The 22,848-nt window shown below is 39.5% G+C and overlaps 1 protein-coding gene across 1 annotated transcript; it reads left to right on the forward strand.

Moving 5' to 3' along the window:
• The first annotated feature begins 3,232 nt into the window (after positions 1-3,232).
• On the forward strand, positions 3,233-20,904 carry LOC121904899 (perforin-1-like). Its single transcript, XM_042422691.1, has 9 exons — positions 3,233-3,506; positions 3,614-3,693; positions 6,906-6,951; positions 8,338-8,450; positions 8,542-8,680; positions 8,780-8,860; positions 15,314-15,807; positions 17,845-17,938; positions 20,195-20,904. Exons 1-9 carry the CDS (start codon positions 3,237-3,239, stop codon positions 20,405-20,407), a joined length of 1,530 nt encoding a protein of 509 aa, XP_042278625.1. The 5' UTR covers positions 3,233-3,236; the 3' UTR covers positions 20,408-20,904.
• Positions 20,905-22,848: the final 1,944 nt, after the last annotated feature.

Below are 22,848 nucleotides of genomic sequence, written 5' to 3' on the forward strand. Positions count from 1 at the left end.
ACCCATCCAGGTATTTGGCCTTCCCTGGAGAAATCAGCATCAACTCCATTTCAATGCACGGGCCGGGCCTAACGACGTAACAGGGCCCATAAGGTGAAAAAATAAAATAAAATTCACAGGAGGAAAAAAAAACCTCCTGCCTTGTTTGTATGTTTTTTCTGTCATTTGTGGTGTCTGGATTTAGAGCAAAGTGAGACATCACCTTCTGTTTAGTATCCCTTTTGCTCCTAAGTGTTGAACTGGAAGTGTGGTGTTTGTTTTGATGTCAACAACAGTTGTTGCCTTTACACTTTTAGTTTCACTCTTATTGAGATCTTTCTGTCATCTCTTTCTGTTTCTAAGAAGCTTTGTATGCTTCACAATGGGTTTACATTTGTATTTGGTGTTGCAACAGTCATAAAATTAAAGAATTAAGCTGCAATCATGAGGGTTTTTTTGATGCAGTATTATATGCAATCAGCGTGGCTGATGTTTGTGCAGGGTGGACAGTAGTTCAGTCGTGATGTTACTGTGTGTGTGTCACAATTAAAACAAGCAAGATTATTTGTGTTAATGAGAAGACCATAAGATAAAATGTAGAGTCAGTAGTTACAGAGCTGAGTAGTTTTTGGCAGACTTTTTAATTTGGTTTATTCTGGAAGATCTAATAGAACTTACTGAGCAAGTGTACACAAAGTCACATAATGGAGGAGGGACCAAACCATTTAAAATATTATAAACAAATTTGAAAATAATCTAAAATTCTAAAAGCTCAGTAAACTGTATTTCTCCAGTACCCTACAGTGATGGAAATGCATTGGCTTTTTGTCCAGAGTTTTTAGAGTTGAGTTGGTAAGTTGTACTTTATGGTTTTAACTGTTTCTTAATATCTTTCTTAAATTTCAAATTTGGATCCAGTGTCACACCAAGATATTTAAAATCAGTGACTATGTAAATCTTTTCACCTTTGATGAGAATATCAGCATTAGGAGGTTGTACCATGGTTTTAGAGAAAAACATACCCTTTGTCTTGTTTACATTTAGACTCAGACATGATTGATCAAGCCAATGTGTGATGCTTTCCAGCGCAATTGTTAGCTTAGCAGCTGCTAACTCAGATGTTTTTTCATGTGTGTACACAACGGTGTCATCTGCATACATTTGCAGTTCTACATCATGACACTGTTGAAGGAGATCATTAATATACAAGCTAAATAATAGGGGACCTAACATTGACCCTTGTGGAACACCCATTGTGCACTTCATGTTACTGGACAGTGCGTCACAAACTTTAACACATCATATCCTATTAGATAAATATGAAGACATCCATGCCAGTGCTCTAGATGAGAAGTTAAATTTAGAGAGTTTCGATATTAAAGCATCATGACTGACTTTGTCAAATGCTTTATGCAGATCTAAAAATACAGCACCAACTACTCCTCCTTAATTAAGTCTTGATTTAATTTGCTCTATTAAAGGCAAGGTAGCAGTTTCGGTGGAATGATTTGCTCTAAAGCCAAATTGCATACAATGTAGACCAAAATTTTATGTGTTAAGAAATGTTGTCAGTTAGTCAATGACAACTTTCTCAGCAACCTTTGAAAGTAGTGGCAGTATACTTACTGGTCTGTAGTTACCGGCTTCAAGGCAGTCTTCAGATTTAAAAATAGGCGTGACAATAGCACATTTCCAGTCATCAGGAAAGGAGCTGTATTTAAAAGACATGTTAATTAAATGAGCAATGGGGGGAGTTAAAATATCTTTGTGTGATTTAACAAACATGGTGTCAAATTGGAAAGCATCACTACTTTTGGAGCTTTTGAAGGAGTTGATGATTTTGTTTACTTGTAACTCATTAGTCTCTACCAGCTCAAAATCTGGCCAGTAGCATCTACGGGAACAATATCCAGTTTCCTTTTCATACATTTTTTTCTTAATTCATATACAGAATCAAGAAAAGAAATATTAATGACAGAAGCATCAGTAAGATGATCTTCAATTAACTTTCCCTGTACTTTGAGTTTAAAATCTCCTAAAAAATTTTGGCTGCCTCTTTATGAGATTATCAATGTTTTTCCAGATCAATTTACTGTTGCCTTTTGCCTCATTCAAAATATTGAGATAAAAACAAGATTTAGCTTCTCTTAGCTCTTGGATAACTTTGTTCCTTAAACTTTTGTAAATCAGCATGTCAGCGTCTCTTCTAGTTTTAATTGCCTTCCTTAGTGCAGCATCTCTAGATTTCATTAGAATTTTCATTAAACCACGGTAAATTGTTTTTATTTTTAGATTTTATCTGTATCCTCACATTAAATCTTTCCCTCACAGAGTTGATTCTGTGAGTAAAAGTATCACAGCCACAGATCACAGAGCACAGAGGACAGTACATCATCCCAGTTAAAGCTGTTAATTTCACTGACAAATTCTTTTTGCTTAGCTCCGGGGGCATTGAAGGATCATTGTTTTAGTTGCCGTGGTCCTAAATCTATTTTTAGTCAGTTTTCTCGTGCATAGGGTTAGGTTATGATCTGATAAGCCAGTGATTAAATTATAACTTTTAGTTATTCTTTCTGTCGTTGCGGTGCACCTCCACCGCCTTTTTATTTGTAACCACCGTGAAATTTATTCCTCTCATTAACCAGCTTTCTTGCTATCACCACTCACTCTCCTCATCCAGTCTCTAGCTCGCTCGACCACTGCTTCTCTCTCTCTCTCTCTCTCTCTCTCTCTCTCTCTCTCTCTCTCTCTCTCTCTCTGTCTCTGTCTCTCTCTCCCATGGCTTTTAAAATGAGTCGTGAAGCGGCGTGTACATTGAAATCATGACGGGAAAAAGAAAGTCATTGTCTCTAAGTGAAAAACATAGGCTAGTCTCTCTGAAGCTTATGACAAACTACCAAAAAACGAGCCAACAAGATGCAGCAGAGACACAACCAGTTTAAACAGCTGTACTGTATTTGGAAACAGTTAAACAATAAAATTCAGTAAATAGCAAAGCTGCCCGTTTCATTACTTTATATTTATGAAATAAATATAAAAATGTCAATTAGATGGTTATCTGCATGATAAATAAAGAAAAAGAAAAAAATCAGTTATAATAATTATCCGCTTATAGTGATCAATTTGACCTGGACAGACGTGATCACTATAAGCGGTTTCCACTGTAATCATGTGTAGCTGAAATGACACTCACTGACTTCCTTTTCCACTGTCTCTGTCTTTCTCTGAAACATGTCAGTGTCTCTTTGCCTCCAGCCATGCTCTCCATTTCATCCTCACCCCCTCTCTACCTGAGTTTCCTCCTCTTTCTCTCGTACCCCTCCCCTGTTCTCTCCTGTCGAACTGGGAACTACAGCCAGTGTGAGTCTGCTCCCTTTGTGCCAGGCCACAACCTGGTGGGAGAGGGCTTTAATGTGGTCACCCTGCGGCGAAAAGGAGCCTACATGGTTGACGTGAGAACCTACCTCACTCCAAATGGTACCTGTACTCTCTGCTCCAACCATATTCAAGACAACAAGCTGCAGAAAGTAATTTAAATCAGAAAGGCACAAACACAGAGTTCTATAGCAACTTAAAGAGTTGCACATACTTCATGTGCAGATGCTAACCATGCTGTTTTCACCTTAATTTTCAGCTGCCAGTCTCTACAGTGGACTGGCGTGCATACAGCCGCTGCAATGATGCTGTCCACAGCAGTACACACACCTCTGTCAGGTATTGTTTTACATGGCATCCTAATCACTGAAAGGGTTATATCATCCATTTTCATATTTTTAATTATGTCATTTCATTGCCTCAATATGGTGGTCCTGTGGTGCAAAACACAACAACATTTTATAAAACACAACATTTCCATCCATCCATCAATTTTATGCTGACACCGCGTCACTGTCAGGAACCAAGCAGTAAGTGAATAAAGCAAAAAATAGTAATTTATTTACAACTTAATTTCAACTTAACAATTTTTTTTTCAAAATACAAAAATAGGAAAACCAGAAGAAAGTAACTAGGGCCTGTTAATTCAAATTAAGGTCAACTAAACAAACAGCAACCTAAACTGAACTCAACATAACAGACCTGACAAATGACACATAAGGGGGGTTTATATACATACAGGCTAGCCTACACAGACACACAAGGGGGGCAGAAACAAACAATTAACTCTACATTACAAATTAACTTTAATCTCAACAAAGATTTAAATCAAGAAATTATTTACAACCAAACTAACTATCCAAAGAAAGAAAAATAAACTTAAAGTCCTAAAGTAATTAAAGTTAACTGGATCCCAAAAGGCAGACTCCCCTCTGGCATGCCCGGTTGACCTCTTCTACTTCCTGCCTGCCACGGTATAAGAGGCCATCTTTACCGGTGCCGACTCTTTTGGCCAGAGGGAGGACTCGCCAGATCCATGAAAAAAAGACAAAGATAAAGCATGATTTAACACAAGCAAGAAATATTAAAGACAGAATCAAAATGCGTGCACTCAAATTAGCAAACTGTCAATAATAAAGTGTGCGCTGTATGAAAACAAAAGATTATGTGTACTGTGATTATTTGAAATGTTTGTATGTTAAGTGTTAAAAAGAAAACTACTAACACTTAGTGCTCACATGTGGTGCAGCCACCACACACTCCCCCTCCTCTGGATTCTCACTGAGGCAGCGGGAAGGTAGTCAGCACTAGCATTCATCTTGCCTGGGATGTGATGGACCTCAAACTGATAGGGCTGCATAGCCAGGTACCAGGGTGTTATTCTGCTGTTGGTATCCTTCATCCTCTGCAGCCACTTCAGCTCCTTGTGGTCCGTCTCCAGGACAAACTCTCTCCCAAGGAGGTAGTGCTTGAGGGAATCCAGAGCCCACTTAACTGCCAGGCATTCTTTCTCTACTGTAGAGTAACGCACTTCTCTTGGGCTTCGCTTAGTGCTCACATGTGGTGCGGCCACCACAGTCACAGTGGCATCAGATTGAGTAAGGAAACCCAGTCATCCTTTGCCCCAGCAACGCCCTCCAGCCCTTCCATCCTGGGCGATCCCAAGGTGTTCCCAGGCCAGAAGAGATATGTAATCCCTTCAGCACATTCTGGGTTTTCCCCGGGGTCTCCTGCCAGTTGAACATGCCCGTAACACCTCCAGAGAGAGGCATCCAAGAGGCATTCTAACCAGGTGCCCAAACCACCTCAGCTGGCTTGCAAAGGAGCAGCAGCTCTACTCCAAGCTCCCCACAGATTTCCGAGCTCCTCACCCTATCTTTAAGGCTGATCCCAGACACCTTCAAGAAGGAATCCATTTTGGCCTCTTGTATCCGCAATGTCATTCTTTCAGTCACTACCCAAAGCCTTTGATCATAGGTGACAGTTGAAACGTAGACCGACAGGTAAATTAAGAGCTTTGCCTTATGGCTCAGCTCCTTCTTCACCACAACAGTCTAGTACAACGCCCATATTACTGCTGATGCTGCAAAGGTCTCATATCCTGGTAGAGATCTCTGAGGTAGTCAGAAAGCTTGTTGGAACAGGGTTCTCCACGCATCTTCAAACAAAAAGCAACTGAATCAGGTCCTTCTCAGTTTTAGGACAGCAGACTTCAAGAAATAGAAAGGGACTGCAGCACACTGATAAATTTGCAGCTTTTAATTGTGCAAACAGACTAACGTTTCGATACTACTGTGTCTTCATCAGAGACAGAGTGGAAAAAGACATGAGGCAAACAACATATGTAATCAACCTAATCTAGGTGTGCAGTCGTAATTAGATAATAGGTTGAACAGGGTTTCAAATCAAATGAGCGATGAATCCAAGGGTGGGAGTTGCCATAGTCAGTGTCCAAGTCCCCAACACCATGCCAGGGACAAAAGAGCACAAACCACTCATAATTAATAAAATACAGCAAATCCAAGTACAAATATATCCATCAAATGTGACAAACTAGAGGAAACATGACGTTCTTAGCTCTTCATCAATGCCAAAGGGTCAACACCATATCAGAAACAAAAAGAAACAGAAATAAAAGTACCTAAAGTACAAATACAAACATCAATCAAGTATGACAAGTCAGAGGAAACATGACCAATTCAGTTCTTCATTTATGCCAAAGGGCTCCACTGACTATGGCAACTCCCACACTTGGATTCATCATCCAATAGATTTGAAACCCTGTTCAACCTATTATCTAATTACGACTGAACACCTGGTTTAGGTTGATTACATATGTTGTTTGCCTCATGTCTTTGTCAACCCTGACTCTGATGAAGACACATTAGTGTAGAAATGTTAGTCTGTTTGCACAATTAATTAATCAGTGCTTTCCAGTCCCCTCTTTTTCTTGTAGTCAAAAAGCTCCTCAGTGGCAAGGCGCAGGGTGTGGATGAGATTTGCCCTGAGATGCTGAAGGCTCTGGACATCGTAGGGCTGTCCTGGCTGGCATGTCAGGTACAGTGCGTGTGGACTGGCAGACCGGGGTTGTGGTTCCCATTTTTAAAAAATGGTGTTATGTTTTGTGTAATGCTGTTGAGTTTTGCACCTCATGGCCACCATACCCCAAGGCAGGTCAGTAAATACTTGTGAATTTGTAACAGTCTTTCCTCAAGCTAAAAGCTTTTGTGATTTGTAGGTCCACGAATTCAGCTTTCCATTTCACTGTCTACAGATGAGCCTCTCATTTTGCATCACAAGTCCAAAAATCTAAAAATGGGTGTATTCCCCTTTAATAAGTATTTGCGGGTTTGAGATTTCACTATACAGACTCATGCAGTCATGGTTTGTCTTTGTCCTAAGTTGCCCACATTTATCACAGTATCAACAATTCCATTTTTATTTTATTTTCATTTGTAAATACAAATTTTAACATAAATAAAATTTAAAAAATAAACCTTTGTTAGGAAGGAGTTTTAATGATGATTCTCTCCTGTAAATTGTGTCCACAGCTCACTGATTAACGCCTACACCGCCCACGAGGGTGATGCCGAGAAGGTAGGAAATATTCACAGTTGTTGTTGTCAATCAATCAAAACATGAGGTGATTCTTTTCCTTTTTTTGACCACTGTAGTGTTTTTCCTAAACCTGGTCTGAAGAAACAGCCATATTGCAGTAAATAAAAACCTTAGACAGTTTCTGTCAAAACAGCTAGTAACGGTAACAGTATATTAATCTAAAAATATTACATATTGCAAATTGCAAAAAAATGGTTTTATAAATGAAAGCTTACATTTAATATATTGTGGTGATTATGGTTGACCATCAAACATCTAATGAGCCTCTTGTTTTCATCAGTTTGGCGTAGATTTAAATAAGTTTGTGTTGGCAAACCTGGAAGTAGGACTGGGTGATATAGCAGAGAGCTTTTATCACAATAAAATGTTTCATTTCAGTCGATTATTGATTATTTTTAATGACCTATCTAATAACCTTTAATTAAGACCAGTAGAAAAAAAGGTTGAATTTAACTACTTTATTTTGAATTTAACAACTTTACTTATCAAGGCAACAGGTAAAACCAAAAAACTGCCATACTGGTGAGCTTACCTGTCCTTTTTTATCAATAATTTCCTCATTGTCTGCACTCAAATCTCACCCCACGCTGAGTCTGTTGTTGTGTCAAATGTCAGTGGTGCAACTGAACAAAGACAGCTGTTAAGGCATGCTCGCTCCATTATCAAGGGCTATGTTAGACTGTTTATGAACCAGGGAAGGAGCACGCTCTGAGTCTGGCACAGCAAAGACAATGCTCAGTTAGCCAGCTGAGCTAATTCTAAAAGCCTTACAGCTGTTAGCATGAAGCTAAAGCAGAAACAAGTTAAGTTACTGTTAAAGGACAAGTGTGTAGGATTTAGTGGCATCTAGCGGTGAGAATAAGATTGCATCTAACTCAATACCCCTCCCCCAACCCCCACCCCTTCCACGCTTGTAAGGCACAAAAGGTCCTTTCTATAGCCATTGTTTGGTTTTTCTGTTGTGGGCTACTGTAGAAACAGTGCAGCATGGCAGGCTCTGTAGAAGTGGACCCACTCCCCATGTAGAAATAAAGCACTCACTCTAAGGTAATAACAACACAATGATTCTTATTTTCAGGTGATTATACACAAATTAAAACATACTTGTGAATATTATATTCCATTCTTCCAAGTCCGGTCCACTAGATGTCACAAAATTCTACACACTGTACCTTTAAGTTAACAGTAACACAGTATGCTTGGGGTTTGTTCATGCAACTGAACTTTGTGTATTTGTTATGTGCCTTCATGACGGTTTGCATTTAATGCATTTAAGTGAAACTATCAAACATTCTATCAAACTATTTTACTGCTATTGATGAAGTGTGTATCACCGGTACATATCACTATCATTTTATCCCCCAGACCTACCTGGATGTTGAGAGAACACGTTTGTCTGCATATAACTTTGCTACAGAAAAGACCAAACACGATCGCTACACCTTCAGCTTACACAGGGTCACCTGTAGCTATTACAGGTAAGGTGTGAAGACCATTGCATCACCACTTGATTTTTCAGTTATGTTTGTATACACAGATAATTTACTAGTGTGTTGTCTTTGAGTCTAGTTACCGTGTGTCAAGCACACCGCCCCTCAGTCCCAAGTTCAGTGAAGATTTGAAGAGTCTGCCAAATTTCTACAACTCCAAAACCAAATCTCAGTACAATAAACTCATAGATACCTACGGCACACACTACATCCACAAGGTTACATAAATACACACACATCATATTTATTTCCTTATTTCACAAATAAATAACACCATAATTCATTTTTTGTCTCAACAACACTGTACTTCATTTCAGGTTTATCTTGGGGGGCGACTCATGCGAATTGCAGCTTCACGTACCTGTTTGTCCACACTGAATGAGCTCTCCTCAAACGAGGTTAGTAATACATATGTCTGTACACCAGTGGAGGCTGGTCCATAGAGGCAGAGGAGGTTGATCCTCCTCTATTTTTTGAGAGGCAAAAGGGAGATCAAAATATAAAAAAGAAAATTTGGTTGCAATAAACCATTACCAAATCTCAGTATTTATAAAGTATTTTTTCTCTCTTCTTTGGAAAAAATCCATTGCTGAAATTCTGTTTAAAATGCTTCAACGCGACACCTGCAGGGCAGGAGGAGAAAGAGCAGTGTATGAAGTGGTGGTGGTGGTGGTGGTGGTGGTGGTGGTGGGGGGGGGGGGGCAATTGGGGGGGGGGGAGTGGGGGACAGAGGAGGACGGGCGCCTGCTGACCTCCGCAGGGCGGGATTACATTGGACTCAATGTATTTCATTTTTTTTCATGCTAATCTGTGATTGGCCATGACACGTAAAATGACGCTCCAAGGGAGGACGTCCTCCCTTACCAATCAACAACCAGAATGCAATATTGACATTGAGTTGGTCCAATGATAGTTTCCAGAATTCATCTTCAATTCTCTCCACTGTAAAGCAGAGTAGCAGCAGTGGATATCTCCTTGCATTAGCCAACGCAACAGTTAGCTTGTTGTAACAGCCTGAAGGACTCTTTATACATCCATGGAAGGACTGTTAAGGACTGTTGTTAAGCTAGTGGGAGAAATTATCTGGTCTGTGCTGTGCAGCAGCTGCAGGACGCGGCCGGGGAGGCTGGAGAGAGAAGCAACCGGAGAAACAACCAGGAGAGTTAGCTTGTTTGTCATTGTTGCTAATGATATCAGACTGGTTAACCAGCAGCCATAAGGTTCTGTTAACTAACAAACAAGATGACCAACAGCTACAAATAGACGTTATGACATGAATACTTCATCTCCATGAAAGAAGAAGACGTCAGATAACGTGAGTCAGATAAAGCAACTCTCTCTCTGTCTCTTTGGTCGCTAATTTCATCTCTGATGGTTAAATGTCTCTATGTGGCTTTTTTGTGTTTTTTATCTCCTTAACAAGAATGCAGCAGAGATCATATAATGTGTTGTGGGTAAGGTTAGTTTGCTTGTTGAAGTTACAGTGAGCTGTCTGGACTCACTCATTCATTTGTTTTTAATTGAGTGGTTGTTCAGTCACCTGTTGATGTTGCATGATTAGTGTGAAGGAGGTCTGGCTGCTTGCTTCTGACAGTTTCTTTAGTTCGTTTTTAAGCCGAGCTGTATATTGAGTAATAAGCTTAAAGTAACTAGAATAACAAGTGTTAACTAGTGGTGTAACAGATCGTAGTTGATCCGTGATCCATACTGATCGCCCCCCACAGTTCGGCAGGCATATGAACTGCGGATTAACTGCAAAATTTAATGTCTCATTTAAGACAAAGTAAACAAACTGCTGTAAGTACAAGTCATGGACAGACAGCGTGTCGCTAACAGGGATTTTGAAGAGCAACGATCAAACCAGCATCTAACGGGTCCGATGTGACATTTGAGTTATGTTTACCTGCTGTTTAATGTGCTGCAGCTGAGCAGCTAATTAGCATCTAGCTGCTAACTGACGTTAGCAGTGAATGTTTGTTATCATCAAGTTTTGATGATGTGGACAGAGGCTGTTTCATTCACTGTTTAAAAGAGGAAGGTTTCGTGCCACATATTGCAATAACTGAGCGTTGAATATTTTATATATTTTATTTTATTTTATTTAAACATTGGACATCTTAAATGTTGTTTTCATTTAAGACCATGGGCAAAAGTTCCTTGCTGTTTCTGGCTGTCAGTGTGTCATAGAATAAATGGAAAACAAAGTTTTATTTGTCTCCCCCCTTTTTTTTTCACTGATCCTAATAATGATCTGATCCATGACTCAAATCCGTGATACGATCCGTACCGTGAGTTTTGTGTTCATCTTAACACCCCTAGTGTTAACATGTCAGCTTTGTAGATTATATTTTGTATATCGTACATATAGATAAGAGTGTGTAAGTCATGTATTTGATACATGCATTAATACTTTCTGATGTGAACCTACACGTATAGATCTGTGAATGTTTTTAGTGTTCAATCTTTCTAGTATTCAGTACTGATCTGAACCTGTATCACATTATAAGCTTTAAACATATATAGGAAACACGTGTAAATCATGTGATATCTTGTCTGTTATTGATGAGAACATAAATTTGTTGTCACAATAGAACAGTACTATAAATTTGAATTTCACTTTGTTGGTTAAATGACACATTTGAACCACTCAATGGCTAAAATGAGCACTTCTTTGTTTAGAGACATTATGTATACGCTAAATGTCTTTAAAGAAGCAGCCTTTTCACCATTCAGGGGTTTTTGTTTTTGAAAGCAAATTGTTTTATTGGCATATAAAATTGCCCCCCACCCCTCCGATTTCATCAAGTGGGACAATGATATAGTTTGATGCGGTTTGTTGTAAGATTCCATGTTGGTTTTCCTCCTGTCCTCCCAATTTTTTTAGTCACCAGCCACCACAGCTGTACACAGTGACCAAACTGCATATTTGTACACATACTCTATATGCACACTATCACACGTGTTGTGTTGTTCACTGTCTTGAAAGAAAGAATATATTTTTGAGTTGAGCATATTCAATGATGTAAATAATTATAGTATATGCTGATACGCCAAACCCCATATCTTCAAATGTGTGTCACTCTACTGGGGGCATGAAAACCATTCTTCCAAAAGATATCCCCTCATTTGGTCAAAACCCCGGCATTGGTCTCTAGCAAATTTCACTCTACATCCACCTCGCAACAGGGATAAAGCTGCAGCTCCATCTCCATCCGTGTCTCTGCTGGACCGGAAGCCCTGGAAGAGACCAGCTACCATCCAGTGACAGAGGTCTCAGCACCAGGCATCATCCCACATCCACTATACCAAGCTGGTAACCAGTCTGGTAACCTGCGGAGCTGCTGTCCCACAGCCCCCATCAGCAGGTGCTGTCTCCCCATCAACTCTCATCATTGGTGACTCGATAATCAGAAATGTGAGAGTCAACAAAGTGCACACTCTCTGTTTCCCACGCGGTATTGTACAAGACATTGCTTATAAAGTCCCAGGCATCTTGAATTCCTATCCCGAGGTTGACAGGGTCCTTGTTTATGTTAGCACAAATGACAATCAAAAGCAGCAGTCCAAGCTGTTATACCAAGACTTCACCCATCTCCTTAACATCCTCAAACAGTCCCACAGCAACGTCTACGTGTCCGAACCAGCCCCCACTCACGGCATGGGTCATTTCACGCAGCTGCTCAGCCTCAAAACCTGGCTCTCATCTACCACTATGCACTTTGTTGATAACTTCAACCTTTGCTGGAAGCATGGTCAACTCTCTCTCTCACCTCAGACGGTCTCCATTTAAACAGAGCTGGCACATGGGTGGGTCCTCTTTTCACCCTGGTAGCTCCCCCCCACCAACCTCATCCGTCATTAACCCTCTCACCAGACCTTTTCCCTATACAGGGATAGGGCATCCTGTCAATGTTCCACTGTGCGCGGCGGATCAGACCCTCGGTACCTGCGCCCCTTGACCTGGGCTGTTGTCATCAATGAGTCTGTGCCCCTCAGGATAGTGCTGTCAAATGCTGTTAAACGTCTTCAAGAACTGTTTTCAGAGTCAGCCGATGAGCACAGGAGTTTTCTCCTCTTTTGAACTGCAGTTAACCAGAGGTGGTTGTTCTAATCCATTTTATTGTATTTTACTTTACTGACCCCCTGGTTTTAACAATTACTTTATGTCTGAACTCAGTGATTTTTTATCCTCCATCATAAGGTTGGACAGTGTTATTATGGTTGTGGTTATTTTAATATTCATGTGGATGATGTCTCTTGCAGCTTTGTCCTGTTAACATCATTGAGTCCTATAATTTTATGTGTCTGGTCCCACACACATTAGGGGGCACACTCTAGACCTTGTTTTTACATAAAGTTTAATTATTGACTCCATTTGTTCTGAGGTTTTCCCTTCTACTGACCGTAATTGTGTTTTGTTCAGCCTGTCTTTTAACTTAGACTCTCTGCCCAGTAAAAGTTTAAAGTGCTCTCGGATCTTAAATCATCTCACAGCTGAAAAGTTTTCTGCAGGTTTTGACCCAAGTGCAGTGTTGTGTTCTCATGCAGATTGTCTAGTGCAATCCTTTAACACACATTGCTCCTCAGTTTGGATAAAGTGGCTTGTTGTAAAATGCGTCTTGTCCCCTCTGTAAATTCATCTCCCTAGTTAAATGACACCATTCGTTGTTTCTGGCGTAAATGTCAGAGGGCAGAGTGACTGTGGAAGTCACTAAGCTCCATGTTCACCGTCCTTACAACAAAGACCTTTTAACTGAGTTAAACAACACAATTAAAGATGCGAGGGCTTCTTATTTTATTTATTTTATCTTATTTCCACCAGTAATCACAATCCCAAAGTCCTGTTTAACACTATAATCAACAATGTCACTCCTGCACTTCCTGATGTGCTTGTTTTGTCAAATAAGGATTGCAGTAATTTTCTATCATTCTTTGTAGATAAGATTAGAGATGTCAGGGCTAGCATTATCTCCTCTTTTACTCCCCTCTCCACTTATGCAATTCAGCTGTCAATTCTGGACTGTTTTTCTACCATTTCCCAGCAAGACCTCACTGATCTGGTGGGTAGTATGAAATCCTCCTCCAGTCCTGTCAATATTTTCCCCACGTCCATGCTTAAAAATGCCCTTGAATCTATCGGTCCTGCCTGGTCTCTATCATAAACAGCTCCATGCAATCTGGCTGTGTCCCACCTTACTTCAAACATGCAGTTGTTCAGCCTCTACTGAAAAATAAACAAACCTTGATCCATACGTTCCCAATAACTACAGGCCTATATCCAAGCTGCCTTTTATTTCAAAAAATTTAGAGAAAGTTGTTGCTCAACAGCTCACTGCTGTCTTGAGTAAACACAATATTTTAGACAAGACACTCGGGTTTCCATCAGAAGAAACTGCTCTTCTTCGAGTCTCATAATGATGTCTTCTGATGTGGTTGAGTGCTCCGTTTTGGTGCTGCTGGATCTTAGCGCAGCTTTTGACTCTGTGGATCATAGAATAATGATTGAAAGGCTTAAACGGTGTGTGGGTGTGTCAGGGAGCGCACTGGACTGGTTTTCCTCCTCCCTCTCAGATAGAGCGTCACTTGGATCTTGGATCATGTCTGAAACTGCTGCTCTTTCCTGTGGTATGCCTCAAGGTTCTGTCTTGGGTTGTATTTTATTTGTTTTACATATGCTTCCTTTAGGTAATGTGATTAGCAAATTTAGAGATATTTCCTACCACTGTTACACTGATGATATTCAGCTCTATGTCTCTTTTAAACCTGATAACTGTGACAAACTGTCTGTGTTGCTCAACTGTCTGTCTGCCATGAAGGACTGACTGTCTAACAACTTAATACAGACAAGATAGAGGTTCTTAACATAGCGTCAGACAGTATAGTTCCCAAGGTTGCTGAGAGTATTGGGTCCCTTTCCTCAGCTGTTCAGTCTAATTTTAAGAAATCTCAGTGTTATATGTGATCATGCTATGTGTTTCAGTCAGCATATTAAATCATTGACCCATACATGTTTTTTTCCAACTAAGAAATATTAAAAAAAAAATTCAAGTCTATCGTATCACAACCGCAGCTAGAGATCATTATTCACGCTTTCATATCATCCTGGCTGGACCATTGTAATTCCCTTTTCACCTGTCACAGCAAGTCATCTCTGAACCGTCTACAAATATTTCGGAATGCTGCTGCAAGGCTGTTAACCAAGTCCAGCAGGACAACTCACATCACACCCATTTTAAGTTCTTTACGTTGGCTTCCCATCATGTTTAGGATTCATTTTTAAGGTCCTTGTTTTCACATATAGAGCTCTGCGTGGACAGGCACCTAAGTACATCTGTGATCTTCTCCATCCCTATATCACCAGTAGGTCACTTAAGTCTTCTGACCAGGGCCTACTGACTGTCCCTCACTCTCGTCTTAAAACAAAAGGTGATCGTACCTTTGAAGTAGTGGCTTCAACACTATGGAACTCTCTTCCTTTGGACATACAGTTTTTGGCCTCTGTAGAAGCTTTTAAAAAGCAACTGAAGACCCATCTTTTCAAACTGGCCTTTTTCTCACCTTAAGATGACTAGTGATTGTTCTTTTGTGTGTTTCTTTTGGGGTACCCTGTTGCTTGAGTTTTTGATTGTATGTTAACTTTAACTTGTGGCTTATGTTTTTATTGTTTATATGTTTTATGGTCTTATTTTTAACTTTTATTCTTGAGAAGCACTTTGTGAATTCCATTTCTGTGAAAGGTGCTATGTTAAATAAACTTATTATTATTACTATTTGGAATTTTGGTGATGGAGATGGGAGCGCTGGCGACCATTGGCCATAAATAACATGTTAATTCTCCTCCTGTACTCCAGGTGCACTCCTGCTTATCACTGGGTTTCAGTGTAGGCCTCGGGAAGACAAGTGCATCTGCTGTCAGCAGGATTTGCTCCAAGGTCCTACAGAACCAGGACTTCAATACCTCGAGCTATGAACTTCACCAAGATTACACAGAGGTGTTAGGAGGTACTCAATGGTCAGGGGTGTTTTTCCTCATTCGTAATGACTCTCTGGGCTACCTAAATTGGATGAAACATCTCAAGGACCGCCCAGATATTGTTGGGTACTCCCTCAGACCAATGTATGAGCTGATGCTAAATGAGCCAAAGAAGGCTCAGATGAAGACTGCCATTGAGCAGTACATAGAAGACAACACTGAGATTAACTCACACAGTGAACCAGATTGTGGGGTGAACACTCCCAACCAGGCTCCCAACTGCTGTCCTCTATGGGCCCAGAGAGGAAAACTGGAGGTGACCATCATCCGAGCCTGGGATCTGCATGGAGATATTTTCAGCGAAACCGAAGGGTACGTAGAGTAAAGGCCCATTAACACTGTGCAGTTTTGTCTGAGATGAAATTTGACAAGCGTGAGAGAAATTTGGTCAAATCTGTGGTCATCAATCCAAAACAATGGTCCTAAATCACACTGTGAGACAAACCAGCCAATTTGAAGCTTTGGTGACCAAAGACAGCCTGCAAAAAAGTGTCCAAAATTTAGGACAAAATTCTCACATAGTGACTGCTGCTATGACCCACATCTGCAAATCATCTCAAACCATCAGAAGAACATAAAATGAAATGAAGCAGAATGAACTGGCCAGCATGACATTGCATAAACACTATTTTTGACAAAAATTTGGGCAAAAAACATACAAACCAAAATGGTGGAGGCAAAATGAAAAAGAAATATGTGGGACTTACTTGCAAGCGTTGTACTGCGGCTGCCCACAGCTCCTGGTGTGTGTGTATAGGATGGGTCAAAGGCAGAGGATCAATTTCCGACAGGGATCAGGGTGCAATTTGTGAAACAATCAGAGTGGGGGATGTTTTTGAAGTGTTTTTATTCATGAAATAAATCAGAACCACAGTTGGCCTATACATTATATATTATATTATATAAAATAATTATGAACTTTAATAAAACAATAACAAAATTTGAACTTGACCACTGCATTTGCAGGAATATTGTAGTCCATTTTTTCAAATTCATCAAAATAGCGCAATATTTTCACTCTCAGGGATGTGATGTCAAGTTCATGCAGACACATAGGAGATGTAATCATATACAACAAAACATAAGGTTAAATGCTAATTTAACATGCCAGAATTAAATCCCCAATGCTCCTTTCAGTACTTTGGAAAGCGCCACTTGGCCAGACCTGCCTGTCATTCTTACAAATCACTGTTTAATTCAGCTCTATGTGCAGCGTGCAGCAAATTTCAATACTGGATAGAAAATAATAACAATATGCAATCGCACAACATGCTGTCATCATAAAAATAGAAGGACTACAGTATATGCATACTTGTCAGACTAAGATAACAGTCCACTTTGATGATAGATTTCTGTCGTCTTTTTATGCTTTCCTATGGAGGGGTCATCCACGGTGTGTGGCCCTTCTTTTACCCACATCTCTGCAAATCTCAGAGCAGGGAAGGTAGCAACACCTGGTCCATTTGTTTCGTCATCATGAAGCCTAGACACGGTGTCATCTCTACTGTCAAATAAGTGCGAGTACTGACAGTGAAAGTCCATTTCTGATTTTAATGTTGTTTGCACTAATGACTGCTCTCATGTTGCAGTGCTTAGATTTTTTTTTAAATAGCCTGTTTTTATTTTAGATATTTTATGTGGTCTATGGGTGAATCACCTTAAATCACTAAAATTTTGTACCCACCAGGGATAAAAAAGAACTCAACAGAGGCAGGGATATATTGCCTAGGGATTTATATTTTATTTATATTTGTGTCTGTATTTATCGAGGCAGCAAAATAATTTGCATTTGTATTCGAATAAATTTCAAGATATTAAAGTTCTAAAGTAAGTGTTCTTCAATAAACTGTTTTGCAAAGTAGGATTCACACTCCAGGTCTTGAACTCTGATCTCCCAGACCCCTGACAACTGCACTGACCACTCAACCAAAGCTCAGCTCCATCAGACAGACAGACCTGCAGCTATTTATAGCATGACACAGAGACAGAGTGAAGTAGAAAAGAGAGACGGAGACAGCAATGTGACCTCGCTACACTACGAGTCCCGACCTGCGCACAGTTATTTAACTTTTTTTCTTCTTCCCAAAAAACAATTTTTAAAATATTGGTACAAAATAAATATTCATAAAAACCTTCTATTTGTGCTTTTCCGAATACCCTATTTGGCTCCACCTCTAATGTAGACCAGCAGGGGGAAAATCCCCACCATCGCCCCCGGCAAATCACACCCTGGCTGGGGAATGAAATCTGAGGGTTCTGAAAAGGCTCACACTACAAGCATGATATATATCAAATATAAACATTAATTAATTAATTACTTCTTTTTCTTTTCTTTTCTCTAATTCTCAGGTATGTTGTGATGCAGTATGATTCCATTTACCGCAAGACTGGTACGCTCATGTCAAACAATCCTGAGTGGAATGCTCATTATGATCTTGGCATGGTCAGTAAATTCTTCTCATTAGTTCTGTTTGCAGTTTTTGGGGAGTACTACTGCATCATGTGAAAAAAGTTGTATAAAGCCGTTCAAGGCTCCAGAGAAAGATACGCAGTGTGATAAACTGCCTCAAATAATGTCACTTGAGTCAGCATCAGTTGGGACTGAAGACAAGAAACTTGGGGGTGTACCATCAGATGTGTAGATCATTGTAAATTGTAAATATTTAAAACCAAGGTAGCAGTCACAGTCAGTAGGAGTGAGAAGCCCTTTTCTTTTTGAAAACCATTTCAATTAGGAGTTTGGTTAGAGCTTTGTCTTTTTGTTACAGCTATTTTTTTGTCAGGGAAGTTTAGGGTTGGGGTTAGTCGATGTTTGTTTGTTGTTTTGGGAATTGCGCAACTTTGGCAAATAAACTGCTACATTGTGAACTTTGATGGTTTGTTTGGCTGACCATTCTTGGGATTGGGAAGAGCGGGGTCTCTAAGCATGTTGTGTCCAGGTTTCCCCTAGACTAGAGACATAACATGATTTTGGGGCTCGTCCATTCTTTCTTTTGTCCGTTGGCGCATCGGATCAGTTTGGTGAGAGTTTCAGTCAGTCACCACTGCTTTGACTGAAGACAAATTGGATACATGTAGGAAAGCTAATTGCAGATTTCTTTGACGTGCAAGTGCCTTTAAATGCAAAGAAAAATGAGTTAAAAGAGCCCCTGCATGAGAAGCTGAGTGAAAGGGGTTTGTTTGATGAGCCAGCTTCTGTAGGTGGAGCTGAGCCGGCTGAGCTAGCTGGTGTTCCCACCCCACTCCAAAGTCTCCCTGTGTTGGCTGGCAGTGCTGCAGAGGAGCATTAACTCTGCACATAAAGGAGGTGGAGTTGAGACATGGGGAGTTGGAGGTGGAAGCTATGCATTTAAGGGTTAGGGCTCTGGAGCGGGGAGCCACTGCAACTGCCAGTCCTTCAATCACTTTGCCGCCCTCCCCCAGCTTGTGACAGCTTCGATGTGAGTAGGCACATTGTACTAGTCCCACCTTTTAGAGAGTATGAGGTAGAGTCATATTTCAATGCATTTGAATGCATAGCAGCCACACTACACTGGCCAAAGGCTGTCTTCTACTCCAATTTGTGTTTGTGGGGAAAGCTCAGGAGGTATGCACGTCTCATGTCAATAGAGGACAGTTTAGATTATGATATTCTGAAAGCAACTGTCTTCCATGCTTATGAATTAGTGCCTGAAGCCTATAGGCAAAAATTTAGAAAATGTGAAAAGACTGCCACCCAGACATGTGTAGAGCTTGTGAGGGAGAAAGGTACTGGCAGATGAGTTTTCTGTGATGCACAAAGGTGTATCTTCTCCTCCGAATCGGCAAGATCCAGTTCCCATCGAGAGAAGGGTTAAATCCCCAAAAAGTGGCTCCCTTTTTTTGATTATGTCAAAAGGGTTAACTTTCAACCTAACAAATATTAGAAGATACAGCCTACCGTCATAGCTTGCTCCTTCTCTTCGCATATACGATGTGAGATGTGATCTTGGCACAATCTTACTTGCATAGTGTTCTACTCACTGACATCACTCACTCTTTATTTTTTATTTAATTCAATTCAATTCAATTCAATATAACTTTATTAATCCACAAAGGCAATTTGATTTTGGGCATAATAAAAACAGACAGGAAAATCATAATAATATAAAGATAAAAATAAATAAATGAGGAAATAGTCCACATGACAGATAGGCATTTAAGTATTTCATGCACCAAGCTCCAGATAGAGCACAAGCTGTCCTTCAGTTCCTTGTTCACCAGGCAGATAGCTTCAGGAATGAACGATGAGGGAGTATCTGGAACTGAGGGTGAAGGACATGGGTACTTTCCCCCATGATGTCGTGGGCCTTTACCCTGACCTGCTGCTCACAGAATTCATTTATTCTCTTTTTTCTTTCCCCTCATTTTTTTCTTTTCCTTGAACTTTCTTGATGTAATATTTTTATAATTGTTATTATAAATACGTTACTACTGGTTTGTTATTTTATTTAATGATTTTATTATTCTGTTTTATAATTGGCTCATGAAAGTGATTGTTACAACCATCTTTTTGCCGTAAATAGTCATTTTAAATTAATGAATAAATAAAAGTGGGGGAAAAACTGTCCATTGTGAGTGTGGCAGTGCTTTAAGAGTACAATGCTACATCAGTTGAGTACTCTCAGGATGATCTTCAACTCAACCTTGTATTTTTAATTTTTCTTATTCTTTTATAAAGGTGGATACACGCTTAACTTTGAAGTTTGAGGTCTTGGATCAAGACTGGCATCGTGTCGACCATCTGATATCATGTGAGGTCTCCCCAACCCAGGGGCTACACAGTCGCACCTGTTCATCATCACTAGGCAGACTCGATGTCAAGTACAAACTGACCTGTGACCCTCACTTGACTGGAGACAAGTGTGATCGTTACAAACCATCTCCACTTTGAGAAATGCATTTTGGAGTCACACTATTCATAAATCCCAAGGCCTTAATTTAATTGAGTGTAATATTTGATTAACATTTAACAGGTAATAAAGGACTGAGGGATTATACATTTATTTTCCTGCCATTGAATCACAATATTCTGTTTTCTCTTTTACGTCTGTTTAGGGTTCAATCAATCATTTGACCATATAAAGTTAAGTGCTGTGTAAGCCAAATGACTGTTACACTTTTCAGTTTTCTGTTTTATATACTGTTAAAATTGCAATATATCACTTATTATTTGAACATATAAATTAGACATATATTCATATACAATATGTAATTGAAAAAAAGAAGAAGCTAAATCTTGTGTCTTTCTTTTTTATGTAAACAACAGCTTGGATGTTTTTTTTGTTGGTAGGGCTATACTGGTTACGATATTGTTTTACATTTGGATCGCAGATTGTGTTGTAAAGGTTGTTGGTAATTATCTTTAATAAAACTGTCAATTTCTTGTTATGTCTTTCAAAAGAGAGAAACTTGTGTGCAATCTTCAAGTAAAGACAAAATCAAAAGGTAAGATGTGTCTCAAAGTCACAGGCACATCCTTTCTATAAACACACTGTGCAAAGCATTTTTAAAATTACACAACCCATCAAATAGAAGATAAAAGTCGTTTGTTTAAGAAGATGTTGTGACTTTTTCTGATTTATTTAATTATATGACAAATTTTTGGTCAAGCTTTTCCATTATTATACTTGGCTTTCAGAAGGAAACTGAACATTTCAGCCACTCAGATGAATCAAATTTGTTACACAGAGAATGTTGATAATATCATAGAGAACTCACTGAGAAAAGGTCTTATTAGGGATTTATCAGGTGAAAAAATCAATCAGGCGGGTGTCAAGTAACAAAAACATCAATTCTTCCAATGGACAGTGAGTGATTTAAATTAAAGTCAATATAAACCTGTTATGTCAGACATGATGCAGGATTTCATCTTCATAAAATGTAAAATCCCCTGGAATAAAAAAAATCATAATTAAATTAGAATTATGTCAGCAAATATAGTAATACAGTAGGTATAGTGAATTTTACAGATAAATAGTCATGGGAGACGAGAGTCACAGCCCCTGTTTACTACACATTAAAATCACTGGGTTAAAATTTTACTCAGTTTGGGTCAATATAGTACCAACACAATACTGAGTTAATGTTACATAGAAAGCCACTTAAGACAAGGGGTTGTTTTGACCCAGTTATAGTGTCATTTTTATTTTACTGTTGGGTTATTTACTCAAACTATAATCTACTCTACTCTTTTTTAACTTACATGTCACGGTTTACTATTGATTGCTAATAATTTGTGTATCTTTTGAATGTTATATGTACATCTTTTTGCACAAGAAACAATACATTTGTGGACGATGAATTGTTTTCTTCTCCGGGTGTGGGCGAGACTTAATTGTGCTCTGTCTCTATGTGTGAGGACACAAAGATTCACCTGTCCAGCCAAGAGGGGCAGATTTGAATTGCAGTACACTCTGTCACCCGTCTGGAGACAAGTGCAACCTGTTCAACCCAACTCCATAGTGAGAGATGCATTCTGGATGTCACATTATTCACAAATGCTGCTCGCTTTCCTTTTATGTGCTTTTAAGTGTGATATCAGATCTGTTGATTATTTGCTTTAAAGGAGCAGTGTGTAGAATTTAGTGGCATCTAGCGAAACAGACTTGGCAGAAATGGAATATAATACTCATAAATATGTTCTAATTAGCGTATAATCACCTGACAATAAGAATCATTGTGTTTTGTTACCTTAGAATGAGCCCTTTATATCTACATAAGGAGTGGGTCTTCTTCCACCGAGGCTAACATGTTTCTACAGTAGCCCAAAATTGACAAACTAATCACTGGCTCAAGAGAGGGTCTTTTGCGTTTTTTGTGAGTTTCGTGGCCCCCATAGGTTCTCCTACACGCTTGGAGGAGGAGGTGGAAGAGAGGAGTATTCAGTTGGTTGCAATCTGCAGCCTCACCGCTAGATGCCACTAGATCCTACACACTAGTCCTTTAAGTGTGATGTCAGATCTGTTGATTACGTTCTTGAAGTTGTCACTGAACATAATTTGAGGGTCATCATTCTGTGTGGCAGTGGGGTTAAAATTAGAGGTATATTCACATTATGCAACTGAAGTGTTTGACTTATAAAAGAAACCTGCTTTATGACTGAAAAAATAGTTTTCTAACATTACAGATGAACATTGATCATTTTGATTCAGTGGTTTATTAGTGTTAAACTATGTATTAAAATATAATTTAGGAGTGATAGCAGGTTTTGAATCTGGTGATGGGGTTATCCTGTGATTTCCATTGAGATTGCCAATTACAGATTTATGGTTGTTGGTGCTTATTTAGAGTTCACTTGTGTCAAATCAATAATGTCTACCATACCTTCTTGTG

Source organism: Thunnus maccoyii, chromosome 2, assembly GCF_910596095.1.
Source record: "Thunnus maccoyii chromosome 2, fThuMac1.1, whole genome shotgun sequence".
Lineage (NCBI taxonomy): Eukaryota > Metazoa > Chordata > Actinopteri > Scombriformes > Scombridae > Thunnus > Thunnus maccoyii.